A 19562-nucleotide genomic window follows, 5' to 3' on the forward strand; every position below is an offset into this window, starting at 1 on the left:
ATATTTTGTGAAGTTTGTATTTGTTTTTGGATTGCAAAATCTCTTCAAACATTTCCAAATATCTTGTGGGATTTATCTTGATATAACTTTGAAAAGATATTTGTTTATGTGATATTGATCTTTGTTGCAATATTCATTGACCTACATATTATTTTCTGAATACAAAGATTGAATATCTTTTTGCAAACCAAACATATACATTACTAGAGCATCATACGATTGAGAGAACCCGCTCATTGAAATATACATATATATATTGTTTGGCTAGCATCTTTGTGTGAACATCTTGCCTGAATATCTTGTCAAACAAAGATTGCTTGACTGTTACTCTCACGCACTCATTACACTGATAGTAAATATATATATATATATCTAAGAGTTGAAATATTGGACCACACTGAGCTTACATATTGAATCATATTGTGGTGTATGTTATTGCGCGCATTTGGGTACATATCTTTTTTACACGAAAGCACAATCACTGTACCATCTGTTTATATACACATTTGTTGTATTTCTAGGCACGAGCCTGAAGAGGGAGACTAGCCCTAGAATAGTCCCGGATTGGCTTAGACCCAGTTAGGAAAGTTAGGTGCGTCATCCTGTTAAGGCGTATAGGTTGAGGTCAGTTCCGCTAATTGACTTGGTTAAGGTTGAGGTCAGCCATGTGTTAATTTGACCTGGTTGTAATTGGTGCCGCTCCACCCTTAAGTGAGCCTTTAGTGGAATCCTCTGGCTTGCGAGCTGGAGGCGGGGACGTAGGCACAGTTGGCCGAACCCCGATAACATATTGTGTGTTTGTTTGCATTTCTGCATTTTACTTTTACAGCACATGTATGTTATGGGTGAATGATGCGTATAACTTAATTTCTATATTATATTTATCTACGCATTTGGAAATTGCATAGACTGATCCTAGGTTGTGTATATACTGTTGTTGAATAGATTAACTTAGGAGAAAAAGTTTTTAAAATTCCAATTCACCCCCCCTCTTGGGAATACACTAATTCTAACAAAGGAGTTTCTTCAATGCATATATGTGAATTTATGTGAATGATGATATCTATTCATTGAACTAGTTTATATTATGGAAATAAATGTATATTTTCAACTTTATAGGTGTAAGTACCATTTACAAATGCTATTTTTAGTTAAAGGAAGAAATGAATGTTTTCTGCTCTTACTAGAACTCATGTTGCCCACACACTAATAATAACTTAATCCGTTTTACTGAGAGGTGTTTCACTCCAATGATCATTTGACTTTTCAGGAGATATCAAGGATGGTGCTTAGCAGGCTAAAGGGGCGGAGTTTAGATTATCTAGTAGTAGTAAGTGGTTTGTATGGGTTAAGTTAGTTTTCTTTCATTTTGCTAGTTTGTAATATGGGCATTGGAGACCTCTATGTATAATGGTAGTTTAGGATTCTGGTAATGTATTTGAAGATGTTTAAATTATTTTCGCTACTTTTATATGACAATTGTGGTATTTAAGAATACAAATTTTATTAAAGTAGCACCTTGGGCCCCACTTTTGGGTTGGGGGGGGGGTGTTACAGAATGCTTTAAAAACATGATATTAAAATCTCAAAACATTCTTACATTTTCATTTATTAAATTTCAAAATTAGGGCATTGATATATTGCTTCAGTCAAACTAACTTATTAATCGACAATGAATCCAATTTCGCATGTTAAATTAAGAAAGCCACTTATAAGAAAAAAATTTAAATCATTAATAAAATGATTTGAATTCTTAATCAAATAATTTGAAAAATCATCATATCTGCTATAAGTTTTATGCCTAAAATCATCAATTTTAGAATCACAACTTTCAAATTTGAAATGTCCACTAATAATATTGAAAACATCTATTGTCAAAGTTTGACCAAACATATTTCTTTGTGCAAACAATATATCACTATATGTTATTTTGCAAACTGAATGAAGGGAGAAGGTTAAATGTGTAGCAACTTAAATATTCTAAATTCAATAATTTAAAAATAATTGAATTTATTAAATTTCAATGCTTTATATGTAATTACATTGACTAAATTTTGACTAAAAAAATAATTAACTTTTTAAATTTTAATCTTATCTTTCAGGATGAACTTATAATTAATTTTATTAATGAATTGGAAATTAGTAACACAATGTGGCACACATACAAAATTTTGATAAATATTTAATAATTATTATAAATTGCTAGTTTTTAATTAAAATTATAATATTTTAATAAAAACTAATAAAATAGGTGGGCATTTTTCATATGGCAAACGTGTCCTTACCGTTTTGTTTGGCAATTAAAACACGTAAATCAGTTACCGCGCTGAGAAGAAAGGGTTTCTCGCGGTGGAGGCGTTGCGCGATTTCACTCGCGACACAAAGTTTGTAGTACAATGTCAAACATTAAAAGTACAAATGGCATTTCCGTAAATATAAATAATAACCAGGGGCAGATTCGGCGAATGATGGCCCCAAAGTCTCCTTCCTTCGCTACCGGCCGGCCCCTCCAACCCCAACCCCTCCACCAGCTGCCCTTGGTTAAAAAATGGCTGTCTTCACCATCACCCTCGGAAAAGTCTCCTCTCTCTCTAAACCCCTCTCTTTTTTCTCTCTCTAGATTCCCCTTTTCTCCATTTCTTTGCTCCCCTTTCTATATATCTTTTGGGCTCTCCTTCTTGGTCCCTCCAATGGCGCCGAGTCTCAGGGACCTTCAGCTTACGGCTGTCTCCGCCGGCGGCCGCAGGCTGCCAGAGATCGCCGAAGATGCCGACGACCTCGAGGAAGTGCGTCTGCTTGACGCGTATGAGCGAGAAGAGGATGGCGTTTCTGGAGGGGTGGAGCAAGGTGTGAGGAGAATTCAAGTCCGAGTCACAGGGATGACCTGCGCGGCTTGTTCCAATTCGGTGGAAGGAGCTTTGAAGGCCGTTAAAGGAGTCTTAAGGGCGTCAGTTGCCTTGCTTCAGAACAAGGCTGATGTTGTTTTTGATCCCAAGTTGGTGAAGGTTGTAGTCTACTCTTTAAGTTGCTTTGTGTCTCTTAATAACATATATGTTGTGATTGTCTTGCTTCTGTTGATTTCATTTTTAGTTATTTTGGTTAACGGGTTGCTGCTAAATATAGAAAAATCTGCAGTTTGTAGCTACAAGTGTTGTTTTCCTTTGGGTAGCGAAGTGCATTATTCTTACTCCTTGTTAACTACAATTTTTAAGTGTTGTTCATTTGGGAATTTGTTGAATGGTTATTTTCCATTGTCGGAAGTATGATCATGCTGTTATGCTTATTGAGATTTTTTTTAGTTTTGACTATATTGTAGATTGGGTAATTTTTGTTACTGATGAATTTTAAAACTCTTCTCTATAACATGGTATATGTTGGTTTGGCGTTTGAAACGCCTAATTCTAGTTGTTTTTGTTGCAATTGATTTGTTTTCACTGCTAACCGGAATTGAATAAGTAGTCTGTGGTAATTGAGACTCTTTAATTTAGTCCGGCATATGTTGGTTTGGCCTTTGAAATGTGTAATTCTAGTTGCTTTTACTGAAATTGATTTGTTTTCAGTTGTAACTGGAATTGAAGTTTTATATATTATTGTTGTGATGTAGGAGTAGTGTTTGTATTTATTGAGAATATGTTGAACTATGACTGATTATACTTGTACTCATTGGTTGGTAGTTGGGGCTTATTGAAAATGCTTAATAGATGGATGTTTGAGGAATCACTCTCTCTCTCACTCAAGCATAAATGCACACACACATGCATATAGGCATTTGTTGACACTTGCAATCATGCTCCATTTGTGATTGGGATCGTTATGTTTGATATATGTTATCACAGCCTATTTTGCATGTGGCCCAGATATAGGAGACCATATTTGATGAATAGAAATTATAATTTCTTCAAAATTTCTTCTGTTTTTCACAAAAAGAAATTTATGTTTGTTTATTAAATAAATTGCTTTATGATGATCTGTGAGCTCCTTTGGTTTTAATAGTCAGGGACTAAACCCCCAAAACACTGCATATTGGTGCCAGTTGCCAATTCTTATCCAATCCCTTGCCCCATCAATGGGGGTATGTGGTTGTAGTCCATTAACCTGCAATCCCTAAAGGAGAGTAAATGCTGTCAAAAACCATGCATTTTTAAAGAAGATGCAAAGTTCTAGGAACACAATGACTAGAAATTGATGTTTCTGTGTTCACAAATTTATAAATAAAATAATCTCATTGTGTTTGGCCATCTGTTGGCTTTAAAATGTAGCTTTTATGTAGTTAAAATAATATTTGAATGGTATTTTTTTTTTCTCTCCCTAACATTTAAAATTATGCATTTCAACCATTGCTTAAAGTGGTGGCATTTCAGGGACTATCTTATCATTAATATTTTTTAGCCTAAGATTCTTTAATTTCTGTTCTATTATGTTGCTATCATGGCTGTAAATTTCTATGAAAGTATAGAAATTTCTTTGTTTTCCCCTACTTATGGAGTCAAAATGTCAGTTTATTTCCATATGATAATATTTTCATTTATATTTCCACGAATTTTCCAAAATTTATTGAAACGTTAAAATTTCAACAGAATTTTTTGAAAGTTGACTACAGGAAAAATTTTGAAGAAATTGAAATTTGAGATATAACTCAAATTGAAATTGTCGTCTTAACACATCCTTTTTTCCATTGAAAACAAAGATTATTGTGGGAAGTTTATGGATGATAGCTTTTATACTTTTGAAATTTTAAGTAAAATTGAAATTTGAGATGCTAGACACAACATTTTATTGAACGTCTTATGTCTAAATTAATTGTAGTTGTATACTGATAATCCTCAACCGTATGAATTTCATTGATATTAATTGAATATGAATATTTAATATGACTTGTATATTATAGTTATAGCACCTTAACACCAAACGCCTATTATTGATGTATTTCAATTATAATACATACCTCTAAATCTTGCATTATTATGTTTATTAAAAATTTCTAAAATTTTATAAAAAACTTCCATTCTCCCTCTTAATTTCTGGAAATTTTTAAAAATCAAATTGAAAATTGACGGGAAGATTTCCATAGAAATTTCTGTAATTTTGAAGCTTCTAAATTTTAGTCAACGCCGAAATTTAAAACCTCGATTGCTATAAACAGCAGCAAGCCATGGAGACGTTTAATTCTCCTCTGCTTGTTGCCATGAACTAAAGAAAACTAAACGAGTTGTGTTCTTAAAGAATCATGTGGCTCATCACATTGGGAATCTAGGTGCTACCTTTTCAGTTATTGTGGCTATCCGTTTTGTGTGTGTGTGTGTGTGTGTGTTTTTTTTTAAGGCCGAGTATTTGAAATGATTAAGAACTATGTGATGTTTTATGAGCAGGCATTTTGCTTTAATTTTTTTTTTTCATTTTAATCATTAAATTATTTTGTTGTGTTAATAAGTGAAACTTTTATTCATTTTCCCTTTTTTATTTTATTTTGGCTATCAGTCTGCATTATAAATGAGAACGTTTGAAATCATTAACTTTTTTGTTGTTTTTCTCATTCTTTGTTTTGTTTATTTTGTCCTTTTTTTGGCTCTTTGGTTTTTTACTTGGGGCACAGGGTGGGGTAGTTGGTTTTAAACTGTTGCCCATCCATTCTTCACTGAAAATTTTCAGCAAATTGTTTGATATCACTACTCTTTTGTTTGTGTTCTTCAATTCATTTTGTAAGTCCTATATTGACAGAGCTTATTCTGCTTTACTTTATTGTACCAAATCACTTCATTTGTCAGTATTATCAAGTTTGTCAATTGTTTCAAACTTGGGATTCTGCTTTAATTGTTGTTTGGTACAACTTTTCTTTTGGTTCAGGATGAAGATATTAAGAATGCTATAGAGGATGCTGGCTTTGATGCAGAGATTTTACCTGAACCTAGTAAGGCAAGCGGAACTCTGTTGGGACAGTTCACCATAGGAGGCATGACATGTGCTGCTTGTGTGAACTCTGTTGAAGGTATTTTGGGAAAGCTCCCTGGTGTCAAAAGGGCTGTAGTTGCCTTGGCTACTTCATTAGGTCAAGTTGAGTATGATCCTACTGTTATTAGTAAGGATGGCATAATAAATGCAATAGAGGATGCTGGTTTTGAAGCTGCACTTGTGCAGAGTGGTGAGCAGGATAAAATCATACTAAGCGTTGCTGGCATATTAAGCGAGATGGATATTCTATTTTTAGAAGACATAGTTAACAACCTAAAAGGAGTGAAACAATATTTATTTGACAGGATTTCAAGAGAACTAGAAGTTGTTTTCGATCCTGAAGTTATTAGTTCCAGATCTTTAGTAGATGGAATTGAAGGTGGGAGCAATGGAAAGTTCAAATTACATGTCAGGAGTCCTTATGCAAGAATGACTTCAAAAGATGTGGAAGAATCATCAAACATGTTTCGGCTTTTCACCTCCAGTCTGGTTCTCAGTGTAAGTATTTTTCTTCTATATCCTTCAGTACATCAATTTGACGTATTGTATGCCCTCCCTACTATTTGGGGTTTTTGTTTAGCAATCGATGTGTGTTTCTAATTCATATTCTTAGGATTTTTCATGTCACTTGCGTATTGTTTTGATGACTTATCGTGAATGTTTCATCCTAAACACAATAAACATTAATTAAATATGCATTTCACATGTTGACTGGAGGTTTATTTGAGAAAAAAATTCCCTTCTTGGTTCTAAGATGTGCCTATATTTTTCACCTTTGAGACTTATTTCACATAACATCTGAGAAGTGAGCACTCTATTTTACCATAATCTTATTTACAAAGATATGATCACAATTGCTTTTAAAAGCTCATCTGGACATGTGACTCTCAAAGCTTCCACCAGCCGCACAAGCTTTACTAATTTTTTACAATAAATTCTTCTGACTGCAGATTCCTATCTTTTTCATACGGGTAGTTTGCCCTCATATACCTATGGTGTACTCCTTATTGCTGTGGCGATGCGGACCATTCCTTATGGGTGATTGGTTGAAGTGGGCATTGGCGAGTCTTGTTCAGTTTGTTGTTGGGAGGCGTTTCTATGTTGCAGCTGGTAGGGCTCTTCAGAATGGTTCAACCAACATGGATGTGTTGGTTGCTTTGGGGACTTCAGCCTCTTACTTCTACTCTGTCGGCGCACTTCTGTATGGTGCTGTGACCGGTTTTTGGTCCCCGACATACTTTGAAACAAGTGCCATGCTGATAACCTTTGTACTTTTGGGGAAATATTTGGAAACTGTTGCCAAGGGCAAGACATCAGATGCTATAAAGAAGTTGGTGGAACTTGCTCCGTCAACTGCATTGTTGCTTGTTAAAGATAAGAGTATGTCTTCTTGATCTAATTTGGCTTTGGATACTAATGTGGTAATTAATTTTGATGATTTGAGGTTTTCATATGCTTTTGCATTTCTTCAGTGTTTCATTATTGATGCCCTTTGCCCGACCTGCATGTGGGTAGAATAAAGCTTTGATAATTTTGTTGGTATCTTGAATCAGTGCTAAATTACTGCTGAGAACTATTTTTATGATGTTGACTAAATAAAAAGAAATGATTTTGTTGTTTTTCTAGGTGGAAGGTGTATAGGAGAAAGGGAAATAGATGCTTTGCTAATTCAGCCTGGTGATGTCTTAAAAGTCCTTCCTGGTACAAAGATTCCAGCAGATGGTGTGGTTGTATGGGGTTCAAGTTATGTCAATGAAAGTATGGTAACTGGTGAATCTGCACCTGTTTTGAATGAGATTAATTCTTCAGTTATTGGTGGTACAATAAATTTACATGGTTCCCTTAATGTACAAGCCACAAAAGTAGGGTCTAACACAGTTTTAAGCCAGATAATCTGTCTGGTTGAGACAGCTCAGATGTCTAAAGCTCCTATCCAGAAGTTTGCTGATTTTGTAAGTATCTTTGGTGAAGCTAAAGTTCCGACATCGTTCTGTTTGTGCTCTTCTTCATGTTGGTCTAGTCATAATTTAGTTTATACTTGAAAGCTCTTGCTTTTTGAATAAAAAGTTCTTTCACTATTTCTAAAAGAGCAGAGTCAAAATATTGGCCAAATTGTGAAACAAAACCTTGAATAAAGAATATGCTAAATTTTTTGCCAGTTTTTCAGGGAAATCAAGTTCACTTACCTCGTCGTATCTGTGTTTATTATTTTTATAGATGTTGGTCTATACTCTTAGTTGGATATGTAGTGTTTGTTGAGTTAGGAGTCAGCAATCACGGTAATATTCTTGTGGGGACCTTTTGAAATTTGTTATGCAATTTTGTTTGCTGAAAAAAAAAATGTTGGATTCCCTAGTGTTGCCTCTCTTGGCATCAGCTCAAATTTAGTTGTGCATCGAAAATTTTAAAATGAGGAAAAAATTTGCTGCTACTGTTATTGTTTATGTGGTATTTGCCTATTTGAATTAAGTGGTAGAAACCTGCAGATAGTGCATTAGTAAACTTGAGCAAACTTTTATTGAAAGTAAGGAATAATGCAAGTAAAAGTGCCAAATGCTCCACTGTGCCAGACTAATCCATGATGAGTCTTAAAAGGATGAGAAACATAGTCTTGGAGGTTCTTCAAGAAGTAATGAGTATTGAAAAAGAAATGGAAGATTTGTCCACAGCAGTAATAAAATTCAACATTTGATCAGCTTTATGTTTTTCTTCTTGCTACTAGGGGATCAACATTTGTGTTTCATTTTTGTCTTTCCTAGTTTTAAACTCTATGTCACGGAACTTCGATTGTTCTTGTTTTAATCTACTATGTCCTTGATATCTTTGTGAGTTACAGGTTGCAAGCATATTTGTCCCTACAGTTGTTATTATCGCGTTGTTAACGTTATTGGCTTGGTAAGTATGTACTGACTTGATTTAGTTCAAGACTTCCAGTGCTACTTTCAACTTTCGTTTTACAATTTGTTATGCTTATTGTCTGTAGGTATATTTCTGGAGTTCTTGGAGCTTACCCAGAAACCTGGTTACCAGAAAATGGCAATTATTTTGTTTTTGCCCTCATGTTTTCAATATCAGTTGTGGTGATTGCATGCCCCTGTGCACTTGGCTTGGCTACACCTACTGCTGTAATGGTTGCAACAGGGGTGGGAGCGAATAATGGAGTGCTTATAAAAGGCGGGGATGCTTTGGAAAGGGCTCAGAAGATTAGTTATGTAATATTCGATAAAACAGGGACCTTAACCAAGGGAAATGCTACAGTTACAACTGCTAAAGTTTTCACTGGAATGGATCGGGGAGAATTCCTGACTTTGGTAGCTTCTGCAGAGGTGACTTAATGCTCTCTATATTTGTAACAATTTGTTTTTGATATTTTCTTTTGGGATACATGTCTGGATCCCCATGTTTTGTTTCTGGTTCAGTCTTAGAGTGCTGCACAATATGTTATCAATTGATACCTGCATAATTTCATTACTAAAAAATTAAATTCCATGTACTGCAACACTGAAAATTGCAGGGGACTTGAACAATTTCTTTTCCTGTTCCTTTTCCTTGTTTTCATTGTTTATTTATTTAATTGATGATTTGGTTGTTCGTACATTGCGTTAGGCTTTCTTTAATTGTCATGCACTCATGCTAAATGGCAATAATGAGCAATCAGTGATTCTTTTTTCACTTTCCTTGCTTAGGCTAGCAGTGAACACCCACTGGCCAAAGCTATACTGGAATATGCTCACCATTTCCATTTCTTTGATGCAACTTCTGCAACCAAGGATGCTGAACATCACAACAAAGAGTCTAAATTTTCTGGATGGCTTCTTGACGTCTCTGAGTTCTCTGCTCTGCCTGGAAGAGGCATCCTGTGCTTTGTTGCAGGGAAACAAGTCTTGGTGTGTTTTAATTTAGAGACTTTGAGATTGTTGATATGGTTTGACTAGAAAGAAATAAGGGTTATAATTGTTCAGGTTTTTTGTAAATGTGTAATTATCTTTAACAGGTTGGTAATCGGAAGCTGATGACTGAAAATGGGATCAACATTCCAAACAATGTAGAAAAATTTGTTGTAGAATTGGAAGAAAATGCAAATACGGGCATACTTGTTGCGCATGATGGTAACCTAGTTGGTGTTTTGGGGGTAACAGATCCATTAAAGAGGGAAGCAGCCGTCGTTATAGAAGGCCTTGGGAAAATGGGTGTCACACCAGTCATGGTTACAGGAGATAACTGGAGGACAGCTCGGGCTGTTGGTAAGGAGGTGCGTATCTGCTTATTTACGTGTGTATGTCAAACAACTCTTAATGTCAACGACAGAAACCTCTCTCTCCGTTTCTCTCTCTCTCTCTCTCTCTCTCACACACACACACAACAAATAAAAACTAGACTAGTTAGTGAGCGGATCAGCCAATCAATTCATGGGTTGACGTTTGACCAGGAACATATCCACTGATTTTATAGTTATATTTTATGTACAAAGGTTAAATATTTAAGTAAAAGTGAATATGTTTTTTGTATATGTAACAATAAAATACAAAACATATATTCTATGCATTTTTTTGAATGGAAATAATTATTTTTATCATAATAATATTTTTTAACTATGAATTATATGCAAACTGGTCAAACAGGCCTGTTATACTGGTTCAACTGGGTTTTGTTCAGTTTGAACTGAGTTTGATCAAACCTGACTTCAGATGTTAGACTGGACTGGAAGGCATCTCCGGTTCCGGGTCTGACTGGCCAGTCTGGTCCAGATTTCGAACACTGCTCTCCCACTTCCCCCCATCTCTCTCACATATGCACACATGACTCTTGTTTCATGCACACCTGAGCATGTCTGATTATTTTTGAAATTTTTTCCTATTTTAAGTTCAAATACCCATGGATGTGTGAGTGCACTGCAAGTTAGCAACTTGTTGAAAAACAACCGAAAACTATAACTCAACAGGTTTAGTTTATTATTTTAGTCATGATTTCACCGCCACATATATACGGTCACTCACTAAAATTTTCACGCAATAAGAAATTGAAGAACTAAGTTGTTGCTGGCAGGTTGGCATTCAAGATGTGAGGGCAGAGGTAATGCCTGCGGGAAAAGCCGATGTCATCCGTTCATTTCAGAGAACTGGAAATGTAGTTGCAATGGTGGGAGATGGCATCAATGACTCCCCTGCCCTAGCTGCCGCAGATGTGGGTATGGCAATTGGGGCAGGGACAGATATTGCCATAGAAGCTGCCGATTATGTGCTGATGAGGAATAACTTGGAAGATGTGATCACAGCCATTGACCTATCAAGGAGAACTTTTTCTCGAATCCGATGGAATTATGTTTTTGCCATGGCTTACAATGTGATTGCAATCCCTGTTGCTGCTGGAGTTTTCTTTCCTTGGACAGGGATTAAGCTGCCACCTTGGGCTGCCGGTTCATGCATGGCTCTGTCATCCGTAAGTGTTGTGTGCTCCTCTTTGCTGCTTAGAAGATATAAGAAGCCTAGGCTTACCTCTATACTAGAAATTACTGTAGAGTAGGAACAAAGAAAGGGGGGAAAATGGATAGGTTTCAACTTTAGGAATCTAGTATGGCATAAAATGGGTGTGTATGATCTTCCAATTTTGTGTGTGCTTTGTTTTGTTTTGTTTTGTTTTGGATTTTTATTCTTTCTGGGTCTTCTGTTTTTCTCCCGTTTAATACCCATTCAATGTAAATGTCAATTGTATCAAATGATAGCCATTTTTCTTTATTTAATATTTAGCTTTCATACAGCGGTGCTCTTAATGTATATAACAAGTTAATGACTACTTTTTTCTTTATTTTATTTGCCATTGATTTTTAGGTTGTGCTTGGACCCTAATGTCAGGGTTTAAATTTGAATGTATGGATTTGGAAGAAATTAATTACAATTTTATGTTATGTTTTTATCCAAATTCATACAAAATTTTGAATCCTAATAGAGGCTTTAATCTTTTTATAAAGTAGGTGGGAATTCAAAGTGCACTCTCAAAAATGCAGTATACAAGAGGATATAGAAATTATAGAAGAGAAAAAATATGAAAGTTGATCGGAAATAGATTAAAGGAGAGAGAGAGAGAGAGAGATAATTGGAACTTTGTTATTCAATTTCTAAAGAGCAATATCTATTCTATTTGAATTTTTTTAACATTTGATTCCGTACATTTAAGGAAGGATTGAGTCTTATAATTGACGCGGTATGATTGATCACTATTAACTTTTAGTGACGAACGTGTGTTGGTCACTATTAATTTTTTTTTAGTGACGATCCCTTTTCATCATTAATAATATAAATTATTTTAAAGTAATAGAAAATTTAGGGAAATTTTTAGTGGTGCTTTTGAATCGTCACTAAAACTGACTATAGAAAATATTAGTGCAAGTGTCTCTTTGATCACTGCTGTTTATTTTTAGTGATGCTTTTCTTCCATCACGATTAGTTTTTTTTTTTTCACGATTAGTTAACATTATTTTTTTAAAAAAATTATATTGAAAATCTATTAGTGACGAGTTTTAAATCATCACTAAAAATCTTCCCCAAATATCCCGTTTTCCCCCTCTCTTGCAAAAATCTCGTGCATCCTAAATCCCTATTCTTTCTCTTGCGTTCGCATCCGACATCCCCTCCTATTGCTGCATGTGATTCTCTGGAGAGCTGCTCGGCCACCACCCATTTACCGCCTTCCACAGCCACATCTAGTTGCTGTGTGCCACCTGCTGCACCGTTTGCCACCTACTATTGTTCGATCTTGTTCTAATCAATCATACCCTTAGTTAGTTATCACAAGTGCGTTCAAATGAAATAGTGCATACATATATAGAACATTTATCACGCCCTGAATCTGTGAGTGGGTCCCAGGTGTGAATTTAGTAACCTAACCTGTTTCTGTATCAATTAAAACATACATGATACCACATACAAAGAGGGTCCGACCTCGTGGGGTGAACGGATGCCCTATATACATATATACATACGTCCATACTCATCAAAATACGCAGCGGAATACGGTCTTTTATACATAACTAGTATCATACCAGAGTCTATACAAGTTAGGATATACCTTTCCATATACAAAACATACCCCAGGTGTCTACAAAAACCATCCCGACAGCCTGAATACCAAAACTCGTACCTAACAGGTACTAGCAGTAACTAAACAACACCCCTCGCTTCCAGACACTAGGATGCTAGTTTCGGCTACCCGAAGGACCTGAAAAATATTTATATATATTTGGGGTGAGACACCTCTTACTAAGGGAGAAAACAAGTTATATCAGTGTGTGGCATACCAGTGTCATTTTACATACTTCATAACACTATACATACGATACAGTTTGAAACAATTCGTACAGTTTCATACATTTCCATACAGTTCCAGTATTTTCACAAAAACTATTCCAGTTCATATGATACCCAAAACATACATACATACATACGGTCAGTGTTGTCACACCAGTTTCGCAACTACACAAGGTCACCTCGTCTCACAGCGATTAAATTACTACCTACGCAAATACGCTATGACGATCAAGGCCCAATAATGATTACATTGCTCCATGCACAGCTACACAAGGTTACCTAGTCTCACAGCGATTACATTACTACACGTGCAACTACGAAGATCTACGACTCAGGCCCAATAGTGATTACATTGCTACATACGCAACTACACAAGGTCACCTAGTCTCACCACGATTACGTTGCCACATGCACAACTACGCTGCGACAACCTAAGCCCACAGTGATTCCATTACTACATACGGTGTAGAACACACCCTTCGGTGACCAGCCGGAACATACTGGTGATATTTCACACCCCGGATATAGAGCCGGCTACTCTCGCCCACGGTAGTTAACCAATACATGGCTGTTTTACAAACTCTTGGAATCATTTTGGAACTCACGTTCCTATACATTTCAGCGTACGGTAATTAGCCGCCATATAGCTGTTTCACAAATATCTGGAACAAAATACATACATACAAACATACCACACTTATTTGGTTTACTGCAAATCATATCGTTTACAAATTCAAGTAAACAGTTTATGCATATATGGATTACGGTCACCTCAATAATATAGTTTTAATACATCCAACAATTTTCTAAACAAAGTAGAGATGATACCCAAAATTTCCAATTTTCTCAAAAACTGTAACCCAAAAATCCTGTGTTTTTTTACCCGATAGATTTCCCCAAATAAGTAGCCAAAACGTACATATGATCGTAGCCTACAGGCTTACCAATCCTGATTTAAAAAATGAACTGATATAAACAGAATCCCCTTACCTTAATCCGAAATTCAACTACGAACTCTACAGCCCCCAAAACTACGATTCAAAACCTACAAACCACAGTACAGTACATGCTTACAATCCGTACTACTACACATATACTGAATCAGAAATGAAAATCGAGCCTTACCTCGATTTTAGCCTGAAACCCGAAATCTTCCGAAACGAGATTCCGATCCGCTAGAAACGTAGAGAATCCTTCACTGATCCTCGCAGTAACTTTGGATTTGTGATTCAGGCGACAAACGATGAAGCAATCGAATAGAGAGAGAAGAGAGAGAGAGAGAGAGAGGAAAACCATAACTTAGCCAAGAAGCAACCAAAAATATCCTTATAAAGACCTTTGATCCGAGAGGTTTCGTCGACGAATTGGTGTCTTCGTCGACGAAGTCTTCAGGGATTTCGTCGATGAGACAGCGATTTCGTTGACGAACCCTGATATTTAAATTTTCCAAACCTCTCGGCTTTTCTTCGTCGACGAATCTCTGAATTTCGTCGACGAAAAGCCTTCTACCTTCGTCGACGAATTATGGCCTCGTCGACGAAGTCTGTACAAATTCCATTTTTACCCCTCTTTTACACAATAAACCCATATATCATGGTTCTGGTTCTTACAACATTGGATTGAATAAGATCTTCATAATTATAGAGGCCTGAAAAATTGAAATAATAAGAAAAATAGAGAAAAGAAGGAAATTTGGTTTGGTGTAGACCAAACTGTCGATGGTTAGAAAATCGCCGACGGTTTTGTTTAACCGTAGCCCAATAATAGTAAAACGGTGAAAATAGGCTTGGTTAAAAACCAAACCAACGTCGGTTTTAGGAAAAATGTTGATGGTTTTGTCTGGTAATGCTGAATTAAAAGGGATCCTGCAAGCTCATTTCCATTTGAATAAAAACAAACTCTTCCTCTCTCTCTCTCTCTCTCTCTCTAAACCACGAAACCCTCTTCCTTTTCTCTTTGATTTCCCTCCGATTACAGCCCGATATGACGATCGGACTTCGCTGCGGGGTCCTAGGAGCGGCACTTAACAGGTTGATCAGAGCAGTTTTGAGTTTTAGGGTTCTTGAGCACCACTCCAAAGTTGAGGTAAGGGTGATAAATATGTTAAATGTTTGGAATTTAATTGATTAAATGGAGTGTTTAGGCCTAGGGATGTTTAAATAATTATAATTCTAGGGTTGAGTTGATTGAACTGGGATATATTATTTCAGGGTTTTGAGCTCCGAACGCTGCGAGCGTGGGTAGTAAACACCCTCTCAGTAAGCAAGTACGGGGAATAAGTTATGCCAGTTAGTTTTAGAATTTCTACCGGTCAAAATATAGTATTTAATTATGAGATATCAACATATGATTTTCTGAATATTACAGGATATGAATTTATGGGTATGGAAATTTATGGCTTTTCACATGTTAGGTACATTTGGGAAAATTCAGAAATTTGGATTTCACAAAAATCCTATAGATGATATATATTATTTCCATATAGTAGAGAATATGATTTTACTATATAGTAGTAAAATACAATTTTCTCATATAGATTATAGTATTCTGAGTATTACCCCAAATTGTGTGGCATGAGAAATACTTGTTTTAGTATAGAGTTTTAATTCATAATTTTAAACAGCTTTTATAGAACCATGATATTACAATTATTACAAAATCATGGCATTACATTTGTCATAGAATCATGCTAAAACAATAATATATAGAAATAGTATTATACAGTATCAGAACCCTGATGGACCAAAATAAAACACAGAGCACAGTACCGTAACTAGTACAGGATAGATAGTGCAACCACACATCTCAGATAGAGTGTGGAATGACAATTGTTAACTTTGGTGTATTCCCAAGAGAGGGGGGGGGGGTGAATTGGAATTTTAAAAGTTATTCCTAGGTTTAGCTAATCTGACATCAGTATATTCGCAACCTAGGGTCTGTCTATACAGTTCCACATGCGCAAATAAATATAACGTTCGAAAATTAAATAATGCGCGACAATCACAATATAACATACATGTACGATAAATAAATTACGAAAAAATAAAATGCTCGCACGATATGTTATCGGGGTTTGGCCAATTGTGCCTACGTCCCCGTCTTTAGCTTGCAAGCTCGAGGATTCCACTAAAGGCTCACTTAACGGGTGGAGGGCACCGGTTACACTTAGGTCAATTAGCGGGGCTGACCTCAACCAACACGCCTTACTAGGATGGCGGACCTAGCTTTCCTAACCAGGACTAAGCCAGTACGGGACTATTCAATAGGGCTAGTCTCCCACTTCAGGCCCGTGCCTGGAATACAACAAATTTGAAATACAATTTTTGCGTACAAGGAAATGCTTCTTACATAAGTTGATATGTACCAATATAATCAACACACTACCAAATGATAAGATATGATAAGCTCAGTGTAGCTTTAGTGTGTACTCTCAAATTAATGCTAATAATGCAATCAGAACGTGAGAGTGTAAGTGACAAGATCTTTGTGTTAAAATAATATTCTCAATCACAGTGCACTAGCAAAGATCACAAGTATACTCCAAATATCTCAACAGAAGTTTTTATCAAAGTAAACCACAAGAGAAATGCAACAATGGTTTGTAAAATAGTTATTTGATCTTTGTATTAAAATGATAATCTCAATCAAAAGTATGGCGAAAAAGATCTTTTAGCACTCAAGAAAATATCCCAAAATATATATTTCTCAAATACAAGCACAAGAGATATTTTGAAAGTGATTTGTAAAATATTTTAGTAATCAAAATCCAATGTGAACTCCTTGAGTATTGCAATGACAATGCAAAACTCAAAGGCTCAATGAAGTATTTCTAGGGAAGACTTATTAACAAAGTCTCCTAGATAAACTTCAAGCTTAGTTCTCTAATAAAATAATCTCAATCAACAAGAAAAAGAGAGAGCTTAATCATAATGAGAAGAACACTCAATCACACTTATAAAGAGATTTGAGCAAAACAAAATATGGTAAGAATGAGTGTAGAAGGCTAAAAAATGAGTATAAGAGATTTTAGAATTTTAGAGGATTTTTCCTAATTAAAATTGCTAATTTGATGCTAATTATTCCAAATGAGGGGGTATATATAGAGTTCCCCAAAAATATAACCGTTCAGGACATATATGAAATTATTATAAATGTTTTAATACATTTTGATACAATTAACCTTGTTTAAATATTTTAACTATGGTAAAAATATTGGGGCAACCCGAGAGCACTGGTCGACCAAAGCAAAGTTCGGTTGACCGAGTTGTGCACGTTTGGTTGATTGGGAATAAATTGAACTAGAAGTTCGGTCGACCGGACATAGTGTCCTAAAGGCAATTTTTCTTTTTAGTGTGGTTTGGTCGCCCGGGAGCTTTTGAACTGAGTAATTCGGTCTACCGGAGCATTGAGTTCTCACACGTGGGAACTTGGTCGACCAGGGCGATGGCTTACGTTTTGGGCTCGGTCGACCGTATGGTCAAACGGTTGACTCCGAGGGAGTTCGATCGATCGGGTGAGAATGAACTGGCATGACTCGGTCAATTGGGCAGTGGTCAAACTATTGAGCTGGTCCCGGTTCGGTTGACTAGGTAATATTGTACTTGTGCAGTACGGTCGACCGAACATGCAACTTAAGTGCATTTCGGTTCTTTTTCCTTACGTAATCACCCTATCCACATGACCATAATTATTTATGCATGTATGAGCTGTATAGTTCGTGTTTTAGTGTTCGGAAAAAGGTAAGGGGATTTTTTACATTAGTCTTTTTGAAAAACTAAATCGCTAAAAAAGTTAGCTTATGTTTATATGTACGATATGATTTCTTATTTGCAAAGTTTCACCCGTTAAAAAGGTCAGTTTTACGATATTACGATTTTGGTAAAAAGTCAGGTTTTGGCATATGATCTCCAAACTTTCCAAAACTAATTTATTTGTATTAAACCTAACGTAGGAGATGCTTGGAACCCTTGTTTTTTTTTTTTTGTTTAAATGATATTTTTGAGTCTTATACTATATATAGCATATTTTGATCAAATGAGTGTGACGTATGATATGAAATGGAGTGTGATGAACTGACTAGTACATATGTGAATTATGGGAACTGAAGTTCCAAATTGTTATTAGAAAATGTGGAAAACAGGTTCCGGTTAGATACCGAGCTCTATATGAGAAAAAAAGGTTAAATCGAGAGTGTGTGTATCGGTTGATACCACAGTATGAATGAATGAGTTTGTGAAAATACTGGAATTGTACAAGTGATTTATGAATTAGAAACAAGTTAAATTGTCTTATTGTAAATTGTATATATGATATTGGGACCGTAGCTTGTTACTATGAGAGCCTTAAAAAGCTCAATATTATATGAAACCTTAAAAAGTTTAAGCGCGGTACCGTTGCTATAATTTAGGTACAGTGCAACCATACATCTATTTTTCAGCGTGGGTACAGAGATAGTCGGCTGGATAGGTGTGGCCACTGGTGGATTAATGGACCAAGTGGATTAGATTTAGTCGAACTATAATATGTATAATGTATGACAGTGCCTGCGCAAGGTAGGGTTGGTTTAGGGTTTATGATCGCACAATCCGCACCAAGCGGTAGTGTTGGCATTAGTTATGATTGTTTCTAAGCTAGACGGTGTTCTAAATATGCATATACACGATTTAAAAACAAAGCAGGCAAAGTCACAGATTTGAGTACCAGGCGGAGGGATTGTACAGTGTATAGGCCTGTAACCTACCCTAACCTCGGGAACTCTCGCCTGTTATGATGCTAAACTATCTATTGCTGGAATTATATCTATATATATCTCCTATATTGCAGGATTGAGAATGCTTTAAATATGTAAGTGCTTTCTACTGGTTTAAACACATGTTGTCACACACTGATGTAATATCTTCCACCTTACTAAGAAGTGTCTCACCCCAACATACAACTTTTGTTTCAGGTCCTACAGGGCACAAGTCTTAGTTGCTAGAGGGACTTGGAGCATAGTATTGTGTGTAGTTTACGTAAGTGTTTTGTATATGTAATAGACTTAATTCAGAAGGTCTTTTTGGGGATTGTAAGAACAGGTTATGTTTTAAGTACGATCCTATGTATGTAAGGATACAGTTAAAAACTTTGGTATGTCTATTAGATTTCGTATGAATGTTTATATTTTTCACTGTGCATGAGAATACAGATCAGAATGAAACACTTGTATGTCCCTTTCAGGGCGGATTGTATATATATGTTTATCAGAGATAGATGTGTTATACATGTGTTGTAACACTTCAGGGCCGTATAAAGGGTCAGAGAGTTACATAA

The 19562-nt window shown here is 35.9% G+C and overlaps 1 protein-coding gene across 1 annotated transcript; it reads left to right on the forward strand.

The window, feature by feature from the left end:
* Positions 1-2509: 2509 nt before the first annotated feature.
* On the forward strand, positions 2510-11754 carry LOC131160028 (copper-transporting ATPase RAN1). Its single transcript, XM_058115313.1, has 9 exons — positions 2510-3005; positions 5845-6447; positions 6900-7329; positions 7576-7901; positions 8786-8844; positions 8933-9275; positions 9636-9836; positions 9944-10201; positions 10996-11754. The coding sequence occupies exons 1-9, from the start codon at positions 2691-2693 to the stop codon at positions 11470-11472; spliced, it is 3012 nt and encodes a 1003-aa protein (XP_057971296.1). The 5' UTR covers positions 2510-2690; the 3' UTR covers positions 11473-11754.
* The last annotated feature ends 7808 nt before the right edge of the window (positions 11755-19562 follow it).

The sequence above is a fragment of the Malania oleifera genome, chromosome 7 (genome assembly GCF_029873635.1).
Source record: "Malania oleifera isolate guangnan ecotype guangnan chromosome 7, ASM2987363v1, whole genome shotgun sequence".
NCBI lineage: Eukaryota > Viridiplantae > Streptophyta > Magnoliopsida > Santalales > Ximeniaceae > Malania > Malania oleifera.

What these genes read in the sequence shown, in the direction of transcription:
- LOC131160028 (XM_058115313.1), top strand. Translation starts at nt 2,691, where the DNA reads ATGGCGCCGAGTCTCAGGGACCTTCAGCTTACGGCTGTCTCCGCCGGC. An exon ending in TTGATCCCAAGTTGGTGAAG is followed by an intron (nt 3,006 to 5,844) that starts GTTGTAGTCTAC and finishes CTTTTGGTTCAG; the next exon opens with GATGAAGATATTAAGAATGC. An exon ending in GTTGCTTGTTAAAGATAAGA is followed by an intron (nt 7,330 to 7,575) that starts GTATGTCTTCTT and finishes TTGTTTTTCTAG; the next exon opens with GTGGAAGGTGTATAGGAGAA.